The sequence below is a fragment of the Heterodontus francisci genome, chromosome 20, assembly GCF_036365525.1.
Source record: "Heterodontus francisci isolate sHetFra1 chromosome 20, sHetFra1.hap1, whole genome shotgun sequence".
In the NCBI taxonomy this organism is placed as follows: Eukaryota; Metazoa; Chordata; class Chondrichthyes; order Heterodontiformes; family Heterodontidae; genus Heterodontus; species Heterodontus francisci.
In genome coordinates, this window is record NC_090390.1 from 61,548,948 (window position 1) to 61,567,411 (window position 18,464).

Consider the following 18,464-nt stretch of genomic DNA (forward strand, 5'->3'; position numbering starts at 1 on the left):
GAGTTTTCTTACTTTGCAAGTAGGAAATCTTGGATAACGGATAGCTGCAATTTTTTTTGCTCTGAATTAGGTGACCCTAAAGGAGCTATGTTGACCCATGGGAATGTTATGGCCAATTCAGCAGCTTTCTTCAAAATAATTGAGGTTTGTATATTGAAATTGTATGAAATTTGGGATCTCTGTAAAAGTTGAGCTCTGTCAGTAATGGAAGGTGCTTTTGCAGTAAAGATTACTCAGTGGCTCGTGATGGTGTTTAAGACAAAAATATGTTTCCATGTCACTCTCTGTTTCCCTCCCATGCTATATTCTTTGCATTTACATCTGCCTTTGTTTAACTTCCTTCAATCTGGCTCTCGGGCACTTGTTTATCTAATTCGTATCTTGCTGTTCCTTCTCAGCTTAACAGTCTGCTCTGCGTACACCATCAGAGAGAATAGGAAATGGGAGAACATTGACCATACAGACAAGCCCTGTGGAAAGCAAAGTAAAACAGTGCTGAGGAGCACTGACGGTCATGGACCACATGAGCAGAGACGTGGAAAATATCATGGGATAGACTTGGGCAGTGGGCAGGCAGGGAGGGCTGAGCTTCATTTCCATGATCAAATAGCTCCCATTAGATGTGGAGGTGCCTCTGAAAAGAGTTTGGGTGGGCAGGACAGGACTGCAGTCAGTAAAAGTCAGTGTTGGAAGATGGATGGATAGCTTAGTTTCCAAATTATTATTTTTTTTTTGAGGTGTCTATTCTGTAATTGAGAAATTGGAATTGTAACTCAGGACCTGGATATTTTTTTCCTGCTCTATATAATTTGCCTTTCTTTTAAATGTTTTGAAAATGGTAAAATGTTTTTTCCAATTTCAGATTCGCTAAAAAGTAATTGCTAAGGGTTGGGCTTATTGTATATATTTTTTTAAGATGCTGGAAATAATCAGCAGGTCAGGCAATGGTCAGAATTTTATGCCAACCCAATGAGCTGGATGGGGGGAGGGGCGTAAAATGGAACAGGAGGCCTTCCCAATCCGCTCCAGCCTTCATCACAGGAGGGGGGGTCGAAAAATGAGCTGCCTGCCCCAGGCCAATCAAGGCCCTTAAGTTGCCAATTAACGGCCACTTAAGGGCCTTTGCCCACCTCCACACAGATTTTGCATGTGCCAAATGAGCGTCCTGGAGCCAGGAAAGGTTGCCAGGTAAAAGCTGGCAGCCTCTTAGTGCCCTGGGGATGGGCCCTGAAAATTGGGCATGGGGTGCCCCCGCTTCCCCACCACCCGCCAAATGGCCACCCTTGCCTTGCCAGGACCCAACTGATTGCCCCCGGCGAGGCAACCAAAATTCACCTGAAATCCCGGCTCCAGGTCTTCATCTGCCGTCCGCAGGGCTGCAGTCCCAACAGTGGCGTTGCTGGGACTAAGAGGTGTCGACCTGCTGATTGGCTAGCAGTTCAATGAGGCGGGACTTCCTCCCTCAAGCGGGTGGGATGTAAACGTAAACGTTTAAAAGAAAGGCAATGTAAAATCCAGCCCAACGAGTCTGGACAGAGAAATCGTTGACATTTCGGGTCGATGGCATTTCATCAGAAGTGGTAAAAGTAAGGAATGTAATAGATTTGAAGCAAGTATAGAGGCAGGGGCAATATTCCGTTCAATCCACATGCCACGTGCTGCCCAGCAAACCGAAAGTTCCCGCACAGGCCATGTACAAGTTGGCCCCTTTAAGGTACAGCACATGCGTAGCCATGCAAAATAAAATTAAAGGGGCTGAGCACTTGAACAAATTGCCTTCATACTACAAATAAATGGGTGGGAAGACAAAAGGGAAGGTCCGTGATAAGCTTGGGAGGCATAAGAGATTAACGATAGAAGGGATGATGGTGCTAGACAAAAGGAGGTGGTAATAGGACAGGTAAAGAAACAAGATGGGTCTGAAAGAGGTGGAAATGGCTTTCGCAGAGTCATCGCTAATGACTGGCAACAGAAGTTATGATTTTAAGATTGTTGAATTGGGAGTCCAGAAGGCTGCAAAGTGCCGAATTAAAAAAAAATTGGTGGTGTTCCTTCAGCTTGCGCTAAGTTTCATTGGAACAGTGTAGGAGGCCAAGGATTAAAAATTACAGGCAACCAGAGCTCCGAAGTTTGCTTGCAGACTGAATGGAGGTGTTTCACCAAATCAATATTTTGTCTCTGATGTAGAAGAGACCACATTGTGAGCATTGCAAGTACAAGTAAATCACTCTTTCACCTGGAAGAAGGGCGATGGCAAGGGAGGGGTGAAAAGACCTCCCTTTCCCATGCAAGCGCAGGGTGTTGGGGTGATTGAGGAGTGGACCAGGGTGTCACGGAGGGGTAACAGTACCTTCAGAATGCAGAAAGGAGAGGTAAAGATGTGTTGTGTTAGCATCATGTTGGAGGTGGCAGTAATGGCAGAGGATGATCTGTTGGATGTGGATGCTGGGGTGGACGGTGAGAACAAGGGGGACCCTATCATGATTCTGGAGGAAAGGAAGGGGTGAGAGCAGGTGTGTGAAATAAAACCAACATGTTCGAGGGCCCTGTCCTCCACGATGGAGGGGAATCCTTGGTTGAGCTAAAAGGAAGACCTATCTGAGGCACTAGTGTGGAAGGTTGTAAACAGATCCAACTGAGATGGAGAAGCTAGGAGAAAAGAATGGAGGCCTTGCCGGAAGCTGGGTCGAAGGAAATCTAGTGAAATAGCTGTGGGAGTCAATGGACTTACAGTGGATTTTGGTCGATAGCCTATCCCCTGAGATGGCCCATGTGAAGGCAAGGGAAGGGTCGCAATTGGAAGCATTGTTGCTGATATTTTCCAGTTCCGAGTGAGAGCAGGAAGTGATACAAATACAGTCATCAATGTACTGGGAAAGAGGTGAAGAGGGGGCCTGAGTTGGACTGGAACAAAGAATGTTCCATATATTCCACAAAAGGACGGGCATAGCTAGGACCCATATGGATTCCCATAGCAGCACTTTTTTTTTTATTTGGAGGAAGTGAGTGGAGTTAAAGGAGAAGTTGTTCAATGTGCAAACAAGTTCAACAATGTGGAGGAGGGTAGCGGCAGATGGGGACTTGTTAGGCCTTCATTAAGAAAGAAGCAGAGAGCCCTCAGACCACGCAGGTGGAGGTGTAGAGAGACTGGACATTCATGGTGAATTGAGACAGTTAGGGCTAGGAAACTGGAAAATATTTAAAGTAGTGGGTGGTGTTGGAAAGTCATGGATGTAGGTGGGAAGAAACTGGACAAAGAGAAAAAGTAGTTGAGATAGGAAGAAATCAGTTCTGTGGGGCTAAAACGTATTGAAATGAAAGGTATACCAAGGGAGTTTGTGGATCTTGGGAAGGAGGTAGAAGTGGACTGTATGGAGTTGGGACTATGAATTTGGAAGGTGTGGGTGGAAGATCACCAGAGGAGATGAGGTCAGCGACAGTATTGGAAACAATTGCTTGGTGTTTGGTGAGGTCATGGTTTGGGGAGGGTAGCATTTTTTTCTCTTCCCTGCCTCTGTACTTGCTTAAAACCTGTTAGATCTCTAACTTTTTCCAGTTCTAGTGAAGGGTCATCCCCTGAAATGTTAACTGTTTGTCTCCAGACTTGCTGGCTGACCTGAGTATTTCCAGTATTCCCTGTTTTTTTCAGATATCCAGCATCTGCAGTACTTTGGCATATGTGACAAACTGCTTTATTTTTTCAATACTGTACATTTGGTTTGGATCAAAGATTGAGATGGCATTAACTCCAATACTAAATTATAGCTCATTTTGCATTATGCCTCAAAGGTAGAATTGAGACTCATGTTTTTTTTTTAAGAATTACTTGCTGACATGTCTTAACTGTGGTGAATCATTTTTCTTGCAATATTCTAATGGCCTTCTATCTTTTATCTGAACAGTATACATTTATCCCCAAGGCTGATGATATTTCTATCTCTTATCTTCCCCTGGCACATATGTTTGAAAGAGTGGTGCAGGTAACCATATTCATTTTATTGCAACTTCTTTGAGGCATGTATAAACTGGCAGTATAAAGCAGTAGGCGTGAAATATGATCATATAGGGGGGGTAATTTGGGGCAAAATCAACACAATAGGCTTTGTGGTGAGAATGTTTTGGGCACCTAGTTTTACCAAATGGAAGTCTCTGCGATTTAAGATCTATTGTCTTTGGGATCCAAAGTATAAAACTTGACTAGCAACTGTTTTCAAGTTGATAACTAATTAACCCAGTTATTCTCCAATTCCAATCACTTTATTCTAAATTGATGTAAAATTCACCACTTATCAATGTCCTTTTTTTGGTCAATGGTTGAAAGTGAAGGATGCAGATTGATAACAGGATCATGTTGAAAATGACTTAGTAAATGTATGTAATTGTACTGCTTTAGACGGCACTGTACTGTAACGGTTCCAGAGTGGGATTCTTCCAAGGTGATATTAAATTGTTGGTAGATGATATGAAGATGCTTCAGCCCACCATCTTTCCAGTTGTGCCTAGGCTACTGAATAGAATCTACGATAAGGTGTGTTCCATTTTAGTTGAAAGTATTTAGGTGAAAGTAATATTGAAGTGGAGTTAATTAATTTGCAATGCAATTATTCTTTTCAATATCCTCTTCATTTGGTGATTTGCTTAACTGAACAATTAATAGATGCATGAATTTTTAAAACTCTTTCTATTTTTCCCGTCTCCCCATCTGTTTGTTATTAAGCTACCCTAAATGAGGTGCATGAAGGCTTACTGGTGATTATCTGCTTCCCCCTTCTTGGGAAGTACCTAACCTGTGTCTTCCAATGATTGCATGATTTAAACTAGATAAACTTGAAACCTACTTCATTGGCTTGGGTGCACTGTGCTTCCTTGCATCTGATCAAATCTTATTGCAGTCACCATCTGAGTTGTCAACAATGTTGACTTGTCATGCTCTTTTAACCTTGCTAAAATGTGGCCTCCTTCTTGACTATATTGTTCATTTCAGAAGCAAAGTACTGACCTCCATACGGTGGAGTAATTTTGAGATCCTATGTTTAGAGCACAAGGGTCTGAATTCTTAGTTAATCGTTCACAGGTGCAAAGTGGGGCACAAACTCCTTTCAAAAGATGGCTGTTGAATCTTGCTGCCAGTAATAAAGAAGCTGAAATATCCAAAGGAATTATTAGAAATGACAGTTTCTGGGACAAGCTGATTTTCAACGAAGTTCAGGTAACTTTTTTATAGTCTGTTTTGTGTTGTAAAATGACTGGAGCAATGATTTATCTGAGCTTTATTGTCAGCTTACAGAAAAGGTACTTTATAGCAGTGATTAATACTAGTTGGGGTCTTAGTTGTCCTGACGGAGCAAAAAGCACAAATATCAAGTGTGTATACTTGTCTATAAATATTTGTTAGCTTTAAGAAATGTACCATCTAAGTAAGTATTGGGTAAGTGACATTTTACTCCGATCTCTGCCAATACTGCTCTGTAACTGATGATTATAAACAGTGCATGGGAAAGAATCTATTTTCTATTGTCTTCATAGTAATGAATATACATAAAAGTAACACACAGTAGCCTTTTCCTTGGGAGAATCTGAAAGATCAAGCACATTCAGTTTACCATTTTATATGTGCCCCATAAAATGAAAAAAGTTTTTCCATTAAGTGTCACTGGCAACAGATATATGTATGTGCCTAGGCTATGTATGTGTGTGTGCGTGTATATATAACCTTTCAAAATTTGCTGATGCCAAATGTGGAGGTGTGGCAGACAGTGAGGATGATACCAATCAAATGCAACAGAACATAGGCTAGTAGAATGGGCAGTTAGTAGCAGATGGAATTCAATACAGAAGTGTGAGGTGATGCATTTTGGCAGAAGGGATTAGGGAGAGGCATTATATACTTAATGACATTGTTCTAAAGAGTGTGCCAGGACCTGGGGGTTCATGCGCGTAGATCTTTGAAGATAAGTAAGGACATATTGTGAGCACAGTTAGCAAAGCATATGGGATCTTGGGCTTCATAAATAGAGGTACTGAGTACAAAAGCAAGGAGGTTATACTGAACTTGTTTTTTTATATAACGCTCTGGTTAGGCCACAACTGGAGTATGGTCTCCACATTTTAGGAAGAATGTGAGTGTCCTTGAGAGGGTGCAGAGGAGATTTACCAGAATGGTTCCAGGGATGAGTGATTTTAGCTTCAAGATTAGGTTGAAGAAGCTGGGGCTGCTCTCCTTGGAGCAAAGGAGATTGAGGGGAGATTTGATAGCAATGTACAAGATTATGACAGGTTTAGATAATGTAGACCAAGAAAAAATGTTCCCATTGGCTGATATTACACTGACCAGGAGAGACAGATGTAAAGCTTTTGGGCAAGCGATATGGTGGGACAGGGGGGATGCTGTTGTTGCAAGGAGTAACTTTTTACGCAGTGAGTGGTAATGACCTGGAACTGTTTGCCTATGAGGGTGGTGGAAGTGAATCAGTGATTTCAAAAGGAAATTGGATGGGCACTTGAAGGAAATAAACTTGCAGGAGCATGGGGATAGATTGAGGAATGGAACTGATTGGATTGCTCTACAGAGAGCCAGGATGGGTTGAATGGCCTCCTCCTTCTGTGCCATAATAACTGACTGATTTCTATGACCTTGAAGGCACTATATAAATGCAAATTGTTTTTTATACATATGTACATAATATATATATAAATGCACATGAGCAAATTAGCATGACTAGGAACTCATTGTCAACAAGTTGTAGGTTTTAATCTAACCCACAAAGAAACAATTCATTGTCCTTTTTTTTAATTTAATTTTTTTTAAATCATGTATACTGAAGGCTTCAATGGGAGGACATGTCCGTTTGATGATAACGGGAGCTGCTCCCATCTCCCCTTCTATTCTGACATTCCTTCGAGCAGCACTGGGCTGTCAAGTAAGTATAGATTTATAGTGTGTAACTTCTCCATCTGCTTTCACTTCAGATTTAAATTCTGCATTGCAAACTGTTTTAATAATTGTAGATTTTATCTTTTAGAAAATTAGCACAAATTGTATTTGTGGAAATGTTTGGGGTGAAAAGGCCTAAAAATGTAATGAAGGGGTATGAGTACATCAATCTGTGATGCTTTCTCAAATGATAGTAACCTACTTTTTATGACTTCAAAAAAAAACCCACCAGATAAGCTGGTATCAAGTTTTTTTTTTTTCCTTGTCCAGATTTTTGAAGCATATGGACAAACTGAATGCACTGCTGGATGCACCATCTCATTGGTTGGAGATTCAACTGCAGGTAAACCACTTTTCAGACACCCACTTCCCCGCCCCACCCCCCTCAAAGGACTCAATTATCAATGTTCACTCAAATCTTGATCTAAATCTACACACTAATGTTGTCTGATTTTAGGATTGGACTACAAATAAACAATTAGCTAGCATTTGCACTAATTGTTTTGAACTTTAATGTGCATTCTATATAGTTCTCTTAACATAACAAGGAACATCCTAAGGAAACTGACTCACAGTTGTCCAGAGTTGGAAAAGCTTTGAATGCAGATGAGGACATGGGTCTGGTGTAGACAAGAAGGGGAAAAACTGTTGGAATTTGAGAATTTTTAAAATTCATTTCCTGCGGCACAGGGAACACAGGAAGAGGAGTAGGCCATTTAGCCCCTCAAGCCTGTACTCTCATTCAATGAGATCATGGCCGATCTGTGACCACTCCATATACCCACCTTGCCCTGTACACTTCGTTTTAAAACTAACAATTGATCTGTTTGCAGAAGTCAGCCAGTAAAAATGGGTGGGACTGGCAGTGTTTCTTTTGTGTAAAGTAAGTTGGATGAGTTGCCATTTTTGTAAGATGGAGATATGAAGAGGCTGTTCGGGGTGGAAGGATGGAATTGGGATTGACTTTGGTGGGGGGGTGGGGTGGGGTGGGGGTGGTGGAAGAGATGGCAGGAATCAAATTTGGAGATGATTGCATGCTTGGATGGGGTTTCAGTGACAATTGAGGGCTGAAGTAGGGATGGAGATTGGCAATTGTTTCAAATGTGAAAATGGGTCTTGGTGCTCTGGATGTGGAGTTTGAAGTTCAGTTTCATCAACCAAGCAGAGGCTGCATACTGGTTACAGTTGAGCAGTTATCTGGGAAGGTTAACAGGATCAGAAGCTAGTGGGTGACATTTCTGGTGGCAGCATCAAACTATGGTTTTGGTCTTGCCAATATGGCTCATTCACAATGTGATGTCAGACACCTAGCCTGACAACAGTGATGGAATCCTGTGTGGTAATAACAAAAGAAAGTGGGTATTGACAGCATACATATGAAAGTTGGCTCCATGCTGTAGCTAAATTTGTCACTGGAAACCTATAGAAGAAAAGTAGCAGTCAAGGATGGAACCTGAGGACACCAGAGGTGATGCAGTCATGAGAAGAGAAACCATTACAGAAGATGGGTAGAATTGGAACTGAGTGTACCACAATCTGGTTCCAGAACAATGCAGCCAGCTTATTACTCTGAGCCCTCTCACTTTCTCAGCTTTTTGGGTTGGAGAAAATTGACAATATGATGAGTGCTGTGCTAACATTTTTCTTTTATGAAAGCCTAGATTGCAATCATAGAAGACCAGCCTACTGCTGACTTTTTGGGTTGGGGTGCATGTATTATCATGATTTCCAGTTTCTTCTTTGAGTTTTGAGACTGCATACAGCACTGTCCTATTCTCTACAGATCCCACCCTGAAGGATAGGTGGCTACCACTAAAAATAAATGGACAGCCTGGTCAAACAATAAGTGCATGTCTAATTTTGTATGCAACGATTGAAGTCCATAAACATTCAACATCCTGTCATGCACACTACTAGAGAAGGACTCCAGCAAACTAATGGGCACCATGAGATTATATTCTATATCCACGGGCAATTGGAGGATCTTCCCTGGTGATCTTGTGCATTCGGGATATGTAGTAAATTTTGGCAGATCCAAAAGTAAAACTACCAGGAGGGCCACTTCTGGTGACTACCTTTTGAGGAGATGTGTTCATGAGACTCAGTCTTGAGTACTGACCCAAGCTTTTTCATGTACTATTCTATGCAGGCCATGTTGGTGCACCGATTCCCTGCAATATTGTGAAGTTAGTTGATGTTGAAGACCTGAATTACTTTGCTGCTAAAGGAGAAGGCGAGGTAATGAAGGATTTATCATGCCACGTTTTCATGCTGGAATACAGACATCTGCTGATGCCTAGTGGCCTTTTCTATTCTAGGTCTGCATCAAAGGCTCAAATGTGTTCAAGGGTTACCTGAAAGACCCAGCTAGAACAGCTGAAGCTATAGATGCTGATGGATGGCTCCATACAGGGGACATTGGAAAATGGCTGCCTGTAAGTTTGTCTTTTTTACCTTCAGTATAACTTTATGAAATAAGCTTTCTAATTGGATGTTGCCTTAATCTAATCCATGCTCATTTGACTATTTGTATGCCATGCCCCAACAGTTGCATACAAATTTCCAAAATAGATTGGGAATACACTATTGTATACCTTTTTAGACCTATTTCCATTGACACTGAAGATTATTTGTTGCAGTGCAGCACAGTAACAATGATGTACTAGATCATTGGTTCAACACTGACATAAGTACCTGTTTAGCCTTTCATTTCTTCCCCTTTCAAAATATTGTCCAAGTTTAAAACAAATGGTTTGCAGCCTTGATTGCTTCAGGAAGACCGCTTTATGAATGCAACCTTGTCATGTTGCTGCGTTAATTCCAATTTACTGTGAGCTTAAATGCTACTTTGCTAAAAATAATGTAGTGCAGGATTACTAGAAGACTAACTTTCCCCTTAATGTATCCTAAATACCAACTGCATGAATAGAAGGCCCATAAATAATAAAACCACCAAAATGTCTTTAGAAGTAAAATTTGCAGAGTGTTGCAGCTCTATAAAGAACTTTTTTGGAAAGCGATTTTCTGACTTGAAATTCCAAGTTTGGAGTTTGTCTGCAATTATCACAACTGAATTTGAGCATAGTTGTTGTGCTGGAGCTAATCATTTCAATGCAGATGAAAAAGCTTCTTGTCATCTAAATCTGATTAATTGCTTATTAATTCCATCTAAGGCTTGTTTAGGCTTGGACAATTCACTGAGCCAGTGTCTGTAGCTGTAATGCACCTGTCCAAGCAGGTTAAGTACTAATGAGTGTTGCAAGATTAGACGGGAAATAATGAGCAAAGGTGACTTGAGTGTTAGAAAATGAAAAGGCTTTGCTCCTAATGAGTAATGGATGATTTCTGACAATACTGCATTTTTGTTTTTAAGAATTAACACCAGAAATGCTGGTTCGAGAAACTGGGGTTTTTTTTTTTTTTTTTTTGTTGCTTTATTAACAAGATAAGTAATCTTGCTCTTGCCTTTTCAGAATGGAACACTGAAAATAATTGACAGGAAGAAGCATATATTTAAACTAGCACAGGGAGAATATATTGCACCAGAAAGAATTGAGAATATATACATTCATAGTGCTCCTGTAGCCCAACTTTTTGTGCATGGAGACAGCTTGCAGGTAACTTTCTAGATGAGTTTCCACTTCTCATGTTTTGCATTTTTTTGAGTCCTATAGCCATTTTAGATAATGCAGCGTTGTGGACATACCATGTAAACAAAAAATGAACTAACTTGCTGCTTAATTACAATTGATTTGATTTTTGTCTAATTGATCAATATTGGTATTTAACGGCAAGTTGTTGCATGGGTTTTGGAAAGGATTTCTTTCAAATGTGACTGAATTAATTATCTTGTACCTTTTAGTCTTATTTAGTAGCCATTGTGGTGCCTGACCCAGAGGTACTTCCACAGTTTGCTGCAAGCAAAGGATTCAAAGGCTCCTACCAAGAATTATGCAACAATCCAGTATGAATTTTTATTTTCTTATCGTTATGTTCAAGATGTAAAAGTAGCATGAGAACTTGTAATAGATATAGCAACCCCTTGTACATGGTATTGATTGGTGATTTAATTTATGAAGTACTGGTATTCAGGTTATTGGAGCAGCTACGATTATCACTTTGGGAGTAGAAGGGCTGCAACTGTTTTTACTCTTTCTTGTAAGAACAGTACTGTGATCAATGAAATTGAGAGATTGCAGGAGACTGGCTAGGCTAAGTTTGAAGTAGATAAGGGCCGGAATTTTAAATTGAGCAGGAGGCCCCACCCACCGGCCAAAAAGTCGCTGGTGAGCTCAACTCTGCTGGGCTTGGGGTGCCCCGTTGGGAATATTTTTGCTCCCCACACCCTTAATTGGCCTTGGGTGAGACTTCCACCTCCTTGAGGCAGGAAGTCCTGCCTATTGGAGCTGCAGGCCAATCAGTGGGCCAGCAGCTCTTAGTCACACCAGCGCCACTTGGAGTGGTGGCCACTGCTGGGACTACACCCAGCCAATGGCAGCAAGAAGGGCCGACAGCCCCCAAAAGATAAGTTTTTGGGGCTCGCCGGATCAATTGTCCAGGCCCCAGCGAGACGGGGGGGGGGGGGGGGGGCGGGCGGGTGTAGTTAGAGGGGGCTGGAGTGTTTTACAGTTGGGGCTTCGGGGCGGCCCTCCATGGGGCATAGACCCCCCAGATGGCAAGAAGGCCACCAGGCTTTACCTGGTGCTGTTCTTGGGGCCTTTGCCATCCAGCTACTGCAGGTAAAATACCAGCGGTGGCAGTTAATTGGCCACCCATGTAAAATTGCAGCGGGGGCAGGTATGCATCAGGAACAGCCTCCTCTCCCACCCAGCTGCGGGACTGCTCATTTGGGGGTGGGGGGAGGCCGTAAAATTCCGACCAAGGTTTCAGAATAACTTTTTTTTTGAAAGATGAACCCTTGTGGTTAATAAACATTGTCGTCTTACTTTAAGAATTCAAGCCAGTTAAGATTTCTGTTTGTAAATAATATGCAGGACATTAAGTAATTCATGGACTTTGCTTTGAAGTGGCCATACCTTTAGTTAATTAAACCTAAATTCTACCATCATGCATGAATCCAACGCCTCTTGCAAATTGAAATAAGTTGAACTACCAAATTTGTTCCAATATATTTGGTTTACTTCAGAGTTTGTCAATGTATAAAGAAATAGCAAAGCTTGTAATGGTCTTCCCTCTCTCCATTTTTAGGAATTAAAGGAGGTTATTCTGGAAGACATGGTTAAACTGGGAAAAGAAGCTGGACTAAAATCATTTGAACAGGTACATTTACTAAGCACCAAAATAGGTACTGCAGAAGAACACCACAACATAAATTGTCAGTGAACTATTTGAGTCAAACTGAAATGATTAACTCTTTTTTTATTAATTTAATTACATCTCCACTTTAGTCACTGAACTATTACTGGCTGTCTTTTTAAATGAACAATTTTTAAACTTGATCGTGACCTGACTTTCACGTAACTTTTTAATGTGTTTATAACCATTGGTGTCCACATGGACAATTCTTTCCTGTCTATTAAATTGGCAGCCTGGCAAACATAAAACTCCAAACAGTTACAGATTTGTGTTTAATATAAAACAATACTGCTTTGCTGGAACAGATTCTGTAGCCATCAGACTTGAACCAGTCACTATGGTGTAAATACATGTACAGAGCTCTCCTTTGGTCAGTTTAAATCCTGGACTACTTGCCCAAAATATGCATGTATCCCAACCTAAACAACCCTCCCCCAACACCTCACCACTTTAATCCCAGGGCCTGATTCATTGCATTTTCCCCAAAGGCTCTGACCATGAATCCTCTTGATGATACTGAAGTATGCGGTGCTTTACTCTGCCTCTCCTTCTCCATTGATTAGCAGTGCACATCCATGTTCTAGGTTAAATGATTTCCATTACCTCGTGGGATTGGCGGGATCTGGCCTTGACAGTTGAAAATGAACATGGCAGCCTTCACTACCTACAATCGCTTGTATGCAACAAAGCGCTCTATCCGTGACAGCCAGAAAAGCTATTTTTAGTAGTTAGTGTGTGAAGTTGGGCAATGAGACCTGGTTGGTGATCCTCCGCATTCTACAAACTTGGGAGTGCTTTTTCCAGCGGGGTCCCGAGACAAACCTCCGTTGAAATTTTTCAACTAATTTAAATGCTTTCAAGCTAATGTTTGTGTCTCTGCTAAACTCAGTTTTTATAGCAACAGGAGTGGGATATTCAGCCCCTCGAGCCTCTTCCACCATTCAGTTAGATCAACACTGATGTGTACCTTAACTCCATCCATCAGCATTTGCTCCAAATCCTTTTACACCCTTGCCTATCTAATACAAATCTATCAATCTCTGATTTTAATTTATTCATTGAGCTGGCATGTACTGCTTTTTGTGGGAGTCAGTTCCACACTTCTACCACCCTTTTGTATGAAGTGTTTCCTGACATCACTCCTGAATGGCCTTGCTCTTTTTAAGTCCCCACCAGCAGAAAATGTTTCTATCTATCTACCTTTTTCAAAATCCTAAAATCCCCAAACAAATCACTCCCTAGCCTATATACCAGAGATTATAATCCTAGTTTACATTCTCTCTCCTCAGTGTTGATCACCCTCTGGTGAATCTGTACAAAACACCTTTCAAGGCCAATACATTTTCTAAACTAGTGTCCGGAAGTGTACATGGTATCCCAGATGTGGTCCAGCCAGGGCTTTGTATAGCTGTAGCAAAACCTTCTCCCCTTTTTATATTCTAGCCCTCTAGTTATAAAGGTTTAACATCCCATAAGTCTCTTTGATTTTTTTTTTGTACCTCACTACTGTGTTGTGTGCAGAATTGCTTTGGACTGCCTAACTTTTTCACTATTTTAAAGAGTAGGATCATCCTTTTTTAGGATGAGTTCACACTTGCCTGTGTTGAAAGCCCATCTACCGCAGTTTTGCCCACTCACTCAATGTCTTTAGAATCATAAAATTACATATACATGACTTGCTATACCACCAATCATGGCATTGCAAATTTGGCTCTCTTGTGTTATCCAAGTCATTTAATGAATATAGTGAATAGTTGAGGGCCCAGCACACATCCTTGTGGGACACCACCAGTCACTTCCTTTCAAATAGGTGCATAAGCATTATGTAAGACTGTCTTCTACCACTTTAACCAGCTCAATAATTTGCCTTTAATTTCATGAGCTTTAATTTTTGTTAACTGTCTCTTATTGACTGCCTTCTGGAAGGTCACATAACCTACATCCATAGACGTTCCCCTTTCTAATAATCTAGTCATAACTCATTCAATTAAGTTTGTTAGCCATGACCTATCTGTTACAAATCCATCTTGGATCTCTCTCAGCACAAGATAAATGTGAGCTGATTAATCACTCTATTAATTGTAGATTCCAATAACTTGCCCAAAATTATATTGCAGCATTTATCCATGCATTTTGATTTTAGCCAAGGAAAATGGTACTAATGCATGTACAGGCCTTTTATTTTTGGCAGTGGTGGAATTGTGGTCTGTTGCATCATAATAAATGCTGATGTTTAGTTCGAGTATTTTTTTGATTGAGCCACTAATGTAGCATCTTTTCCAGATAGGAAGTTGCGGAAATGTTGCTTGCCTGCACACCTTGCATGAAAATATGTTGCTTAACATGTTATGCTGCAATTTGGACCCATATCTGGGTATTTTTTTCCTGAAGTGTTTGCCCTGGATACTAAATAGTTCACCAGCTCTGATCACTGCAATGAGCAAAGTCCTGATTTCTACACACTTCGGAAGATAGTAAACACTTTAAAACCACAGATTGGGATATAAACTGCCCTAGTTATCCAGTGAACAGCAGGAATGATGCACTGCACTCTAGGTTTATAGTTAACCTCTTGGCCATTTCCTGGTCAGATGATGGGAAAGTAGTACCTGTTAGACAAAACTACACTAAACAGCCACAACAGAAAATATTGCAACTTTTGGAAATCTGAAATAAAAACAAAATGCTCCATAAGTCGGGCAGCGTTTGATTTTTGTCTGGATGAGAACACCTGGAATGAATGGGAGGGGGAGACAGATTAATTCAAAGACAGAATTGGGTGATCCATCATCTGGCCTCATGACTCCATATTTAGACAGTTAACTGTTCAATATCCTTTCTCGACGACTAAAAGCTCTAGAATGTGTGACACTATATTCAGATGATGCAATTTTGACTTTTAAAACTTGGTTTACTTAGTTGCTCATTGACATTGCATTAGTGAAAAAAGCACAATATTGGTCTGAAACTTTTCAGCATCAAGCCTTCTCTCTTTAGGTGAAAGACCTGTATCTACACACTGAGATGTTCACTGTTGAAAATGGACTCCTAACACCAACACTGAAGGCCAAAAGATCAGAACTTGCCAAGCACTTCAAAAGTAAGATTGACCATCTCTATGAAAACACACGGGCATAGGTTCCCTATGGTGTATTGACAACGATGGATTGTGATCCTGGCCATACCATAATACTGAGCGGTAGATTCCGCCTCATTGTATTGTTCCAAACTCAATAAAATACATGGCAACAAAAAAATCAGACTTCTAACTTGTGTGTGTTTTCAGAATGACTAGTTTGTGCAAGTAATGTTTCACACTTGTGTAAAAATTTAAGGTAACTGCCTAGAGGTGTTTGTGGTTAGTTGGCAGAAGGGAGATTTGTCAGAAATTAGCAATATGGTTAGAAAATATATAAGCATGTGATGTAATATACTCCACTTGCCTGGATGTGTGCAGCTCCAACAACACAAGAAGCTCGACGCCATCCAGGACAAAGCAGACCGCTTGATTGGCAGCCCATCCACTAACATTCATTCCCTCCACCACCGACGCACAGTGGCAGCAGTGTGTACCATCTACAAGATGCACTGCAGCAACGCGCCAAACCTCCTTAGACAGCACCTTCCAACCCCATGACCTCTACCACCTTGAAGGACAAGAGCAGCAGATGCGTGGGAACACCGCCACCTGCAAGTTCCCCTCCAAGTCACACACCATCCTGACTTGGAACTATATCACGTTCCTTCACTGTCGCTGGACCAAATCCTGGAACTCCCTAACAGCACTGTGGGTGTACCTACCTCACATGGACTGCAGCGGTTCAAGAAGGCAGCTCACCACCACCTTCTCGAGGACAATTGGGGATGGGCAATAAATGCTGGCATAGCCAGTGATGACCACGTCCCATGAATGAATTTTAAAAAAAAAAAAAGCAAGGCCTGTATTCTCAGCACTTTGCTGTATGTCTGTGAAACATGGGCGACTTACAGCTACCAAGAAAAGAAGTTCAATAATTTCCATCTTCGCAGTCTGCAGTGCAGTATGGGTATATCCTGGCAGGACAAAATCACAAATGTGGCAGAGCTCCCAAGTCAGTTGGCACTAATAAAACAGAGGCAGCTTTGGTGGATTGGACACATCCACAGGATGATAAATGACCAGTGGGGCAAAGATTGCAATGCTCTCCACAAACTACCACATGTTGCAGTTGTGCCACACCACCTACACTGCCATCCCTACACAACCTTGTTTATTATTTAATCAATCTAAGTATTGAAGCAACTTAGCTTATAATTTTTGTCTTTTAACTAATTATTTTATCAAGTATAAGGAATAGGTAGGTAAGAAGTATTGGAGGGAAAAAGGAAAACATCCTTTTCCCTCCCCCCCCCCCCCCCCCCGCATCAAATTCCCAACTTTTGCATTCTGTTTACAAACACATTCTGTTCTGCGACCACTTTGCGCGTCAGTAGATACTGTCCACTTTTGAAGACCTTTTTGAGCCACACACAAGTTGCGACTGCTGACTCAGCTTTCTACTCAGTGATGAGCATCTGGGTTCGGTTCTAGGTACTGTCTGTGCAGAGTTTGCAAGTTCTCCCTGTGACCACGTGGGTTTCTTCTGGGTGGTCCGATTTCGTCCCACATGCCAAAGACTTGTGGTTGATCGGTAAATTTGCCATTGTAAAAAAAAACATTGCCGCTAGAGTAAATAGGTGGTAGGAAAATAGAGGGAAAGTGGGGATGTGAGAGGGAAAATGGGATTAATGTAGGATTAGTATAAATGGGTGGTCGATGGTCGGCACTGACTCGTTGGGCCGAAGGGCCTGTTTCGGTGCTGTATCTCTCTATGACTCTGTTCAGGCAATTACTTATAGCTGATTGGCAGTTAGCTGCCACTGAAAGGCAGGTTCTGTTAAGTGTTGACTAACTTGCAGTCTTTATTTACAGTTTTTAAAATTCTAAGTTAAATCCAGAAAGTTAAACTTAAAAAGTTATACTAAATTTCAGTTAGAAACTACTCACACACTACTACTTACCAGAGTCCCACCTGCAACAAATTTCTAACTTTTGCACTATACGATACACAATGTTCTGCAACCACTCTGCTGACCACTCATTCCCCAACAAAAACATTTTAGGGCATAAAAACAGAAAATCTTGGAAATACTCAGCAGGTCAAGCAGCATCAAAGCTTCTCAACCATCTACAAGGCTCAAGTCAGAAGTGTGATGAAGCTAACACTCAAGAAGCTCAATCTTAGAGTGCAGTTTGCTTGGTCAGTGTCACTACCACTAGACTTAATAACCATGTTCAGAATGTATAGTAACTCACCAAGGTTACTTCAACAGTATCCATCTTCCCTGTGACCTCTACTACAGAGAACAAGAGTAGCAACATTGTTAGATCAGTCACCTGCAAGTTCCCCTTCAAATCACACACTATCCTGATTTGGACATAAAATGTCAATCCTTCAACAGTCAATATCTTGGATTTCCTACCTAACTCAGTTGTGGGAACATCATCATAAAGAATATGCATGGTCAAGCAGATAGCCCATGATCTCCACCTCGGGGCAATTAGGAATGGTCAATAAATGTAGACTTGCCAGGGTTGCCCACATCCTGAGAAATGTTTTTTAAAAATCAGTAATTCTTTGCTGTGACTTTAAATGAACTGGGAGGAAAAAGGCTTTCTGCTCCCCCCTACCACTGACCTTTCATAAATTTCAATCAGTAAAGAGAGGAACATAGGAACAGGAGTAGGCCTTTGAGCCTGTTTCACCTTTAAATTAGATCATGGCTGAACTGTATAGGAATAGGAATGTACTTGTCTAGTCATACAAAAAAAGTTAAGTGAACAGAACATTTTCCAAGGATCCTGCATCAGCAAGTTCAACTTTTAACATGTGCTTTTTTGTATTATATCAATTGCACTTAAGTTATCAAAGTGGAGAATAAATGATATCCAAGCTTTAAATTAACTGTTTTATTTTTTACTTGTGCATATGGTAATATAGAAGGTACATTGTCAAACTATGTAACCACGCATTTGCCAAAAAGCAATTGTTTGCTGTCCCTCGATTCGAGAATGATGGCCACACAGGGTCATGAGTTTCTACCATGGGTCTTCATGTGACTGAACAGGTCAATTTTCGACCAGCAAATCTTTGTGCTCGTGGGGCAGGATGTCCAATGAGGTAGTGGGATCCGG

General features: G+C 41.2%; 1 protein-coding gene across 2 annotated transcripts in view; it reads left to right on the forward strand.

Moving 5' to 3' along the window:
• Window positions 1-15,512, forward strand: part of acsl5 (acyl-CoA synthetase long chain family member 5) — a 46,570-nt gene extending 31,058 nt beyond the window's left edge. Inside the window, exons 10-21 of one of the 2 annotated variants that reach the window (XM_068052906.1) lie at window positions 71-144; window positions 3,903-3,980; window positions 4,394-4,528; window positions 5,075-5,209; window positions 6,825-6,920; window positions 7,205-7,277; window positions 9,084-9,172; window positions 9,253-9,369; window positions 10,408-10,551; window positions 10,797-10,898; window positions 12,143-12,214; window positions 15,248-15,512. In XM_068052906.1, coding sequence (XP_067909007.1) covers window positions 71-144; window positions 3,903-3,980; window positions 4,394-4,528; window positions 5,075-5,209; window positions 6,825-6,920; window positions 7,205-7,277; window positions 9,084-9,172; window positions 9,253-9,369; window positions 10,408-10,551; window positions 10,797-10,898; window positions 12,143-12,214; window positions 15,248-15,388 — 1,256 coding nt within the window. In that variant the 3' untranslated portion in view covers window positions 15,389-15,512. The remainder of the gene's footprint in view (window positions 1-70; window positions 145-3,902; window positions 3,981-4,393; window positions 4,529-5,074; window positions 5,210-6,824; window positions 6,921-7,204; window positions 7,278-9,083; window positions 9,173-9,252; window positions 9,370-10,407; window positions 10,552-10,796; window positions 10,899-12,142; window positions 12,215-15,247) is intronic. The other variant, XM_068052907.1, reaches the window with a different exon arrangement.
• The last annotated feature ends 2,952 nt before the right edge of the window (window positions 15,513-18,464 follow it).